General features: G+C 41.5%; 1 protein-coding gene across 1 annotated transcript; it reads left to right on the top strand.

Annotated features, from left to right (window-relative positions):
* Positions 1-640: 640 nt before the first annotated feature.
* LOC149230973 (uncharacterized) lies at positions 641-1,990 on the top strand. The gene has a single exon (XM_089381494.1). It carries the CDS (start codon positions 641-643, stop codon positions 1,988-1,990), a length of 1,350 nt encoding a protein of 449 aa, XP_089237620.1.
* Positions 1,991-2,706: the final 716 nt, after the last annotated feature.

Here is a 2,706-nt window from a genome sequence, read left to right as displayed (position 1 = left end):
CAGCGTCAACGCAGAAAGATTCCAACTAAAAACGCTGACAACAATGGCCTGGTTACAGTACTCTGAAAATGAAAATATTTTGTTTCAGTGAGCAAGTCTGCGCTTCAAGAAACACGAAATTGTTGACAGCTTCAACGCAGAAAGATTCCAACTAAAAACGCTGACAACAATGGCCTGGTTACAGTACTCTGAAAATGAAAATATTTTGTTCAGTGACCAGTCTGCGCTTCAAGTAACACGAAATTGTTGACAGCTTCACGCAACTAGATCCAATCAAGACATGATCATATGTGGCAGAAGGGATTGGGTAGCCAATGACTATGACTACATCTTTCTCAATTTTAATTTGCAAACACATAGCCACATCCAAGTACATGACAAAGTCCGTCAATCAAATTTAAAACACAAGACAAAGTCCGTCAATCAAATTTAAAACACTTTCTCAATCGCGTGAACAGTATACGGGGATATTATATATTAGTGACTCATGCATCTCATACATTTCAATTTGGGGGAGATGGATACAACTGAATAGGATTCTGCATAGTTTCAGGAATAATTTCCATCGTCTGAATCCACCTCCGGCAGCCGGTCGTGCCCACTACTGTCATATACTGTTCCTCCTTTGGAATAGAACGGGATGGCAGAATCGTCCGAAGATATAGAGTCCGGCTCTCATCGACTGACTGAAAAGGAGACCTCTCTGGACAAGAAATTGAGAAACTTCGCCTTCAAGCTAGCTCTTATCGAGAAGGCAGCGAGCACGCTTGGAACGATGAACTTCATTTGGGCTACTGTCGTTCTGCTTGGAGGCTTCTCACAATCATTAAAAAGTATAGACTTCTGGTTCGTCAGCGTAATGTTAGTGGTAGAGGGTCTTCGCATCTTATGCCGACCAGGCGAGCTGGCGACCAGACGGTCATGGTCTCCCCATTCCGGGCTCACATTCATAAAACTATATTCGCTCACGATACAGGAAGCTTCGGCCAGTGCATGCATGTCCTTGTCTGCCATACGTATATCCAACCAAGACTACGGGCGCGGCGATAATATGAATCGAGATCTGGCTCTCAATCTTTTCTACTGCCTGTCCATAGTGGAATCGTTTCTGACTCTGTTGGGATTTGTTGTCATGTACCTCGCGTTCTCGCGAATTCTCCAGCCCAACCACGCAACATCAACATTCCACGGAAAGTTACATTCCATTTCGGATTTTCCGATTAAATTTATATTCTCTTGTGCCGTAGGACAAAAGTGGTCCTGCGCGTTAGAAGACGATGGCTTCGACCATTCTCAGTTCAACACGGTTCTGTGTTATTTCTATGATACATATTGTCGGTGCATCAACGGAAGCGTTTTCGACGGGTTGAAGATGGATTTTCTGTCATACAGCGTGGAGCTGCTGCAGTCCATCGATGATGATGAACAAGTACTGGAGGGTGCTCGACTACTATCCACGCTTCTGAAGTCAGACCGGCTTCGTTCAGAGAAGTTGGGAACAACGGCAGGCGTGCTGGAGAGGCTGATCGAGTTGCTGAATTGGGAGAAACCTCAGGAGCAGGAGATTCGAATAGCGGCTGGAGAGATCATCTGCAAATTGGTGGAGATACCCCGAAATGGCATTCGGGTGATGGCCATTCCTGAGTCCATGCAATCCATAAACTCTTTGGTGTATGATAGAAATCATAGTGGAATTCACCGGACTAAGTACCAGGGCCTGTTGTCAGACGAGTATAATTACTCGTATTTCAGTGTGCTGGGGAAACGGATGTTGAAAATCTTGGCCAACGACTCCGACAACCGCGCTAAGATCGGAACAAACAAAGGGCTACTTCGCAAAATTATCGAACTCGAAAACTTAAATGCCAATGCGTCGGAATCGGAAATCATAAGTCATTTGGAAAGCCTGCCGATGGAGACGCTGGCTTTGCGAGACGTCCGTGGCTGTGAAGCTGAGCATTCCGATGATCCGAATTTACAATCGGTTTAGATTTCTCTACTTTTTAATTAATGAAAATAAAATACTGTAATAATGGATTATATGGCGCTGTAATTGCGAAATCTTCCACTAGCCTGAATCTACAAACAATTTATTGTCATACTTAAGATTAACCTGAATCTTCTATTTTTCAATCCAATGGAGCAGTCTGATAGTTCGACTATCAGTTTTTCAATTAGTGAAAACAAAACGTTGTAATCACCAAGTTTATGGCGCTGTGGTTGTGGTTCAGGATTTTGCATTACTTCAATTTTCATGGTATTGCATTTTGCAGTAACAAAGTTCTGTTAATAAAATATAGTCGTTTGATGCACAGTAAATGAGGCCTTTCTCCTGGTACATAGGAAGTTATATTAGAAATATATAAGTTGGCATAAATGTATGGATTGGTACTCAACAGAACAACAAAACAAATTGGAGTAAAAATGTATATGCTCGGGATATACTGTTCTTTATCTCTATATATAAAAAACAGTGTTTTTTTCTTAATGGAAAAAAATGAGGCCGGTCTGCTTAGGACATATAGCTGCGATGTGAAATTTATTTTGTCGTTTCTATATATTGTAAAAGTAATAATTACGACCGGTCTGCTTACGAAATATAGCTGCGATGTCAAATTTATTTTGTCGAAGTAATAATTACGAGGATTTTTTTTTTCTTTTCCCAAAGGCTTAAATTTTGTGGATGCCTTATTTTCCCTTTTTATT

The sequence above is a fragment of the Pinus tabuliformis genome, chromosome J (assembly GCF_031772625.1).
Source record: "Pinus tabuliformis cultivar Carrire ecotype Pingquan chromosome J, CPIR1, whole genome shotgun sequence".
Lineage (NCBI taxonomy): Eukaryota > Viridiplantae > Streptophyta > Pinopsida > Pinales > Pinaceae > Pinus > Pinus tabuliformis.
The sequence above is the reverse complement of the archived record's forward strand: the minus strand, read 5'-3'. Positions and strand labels throughout refer to the sequence as shown.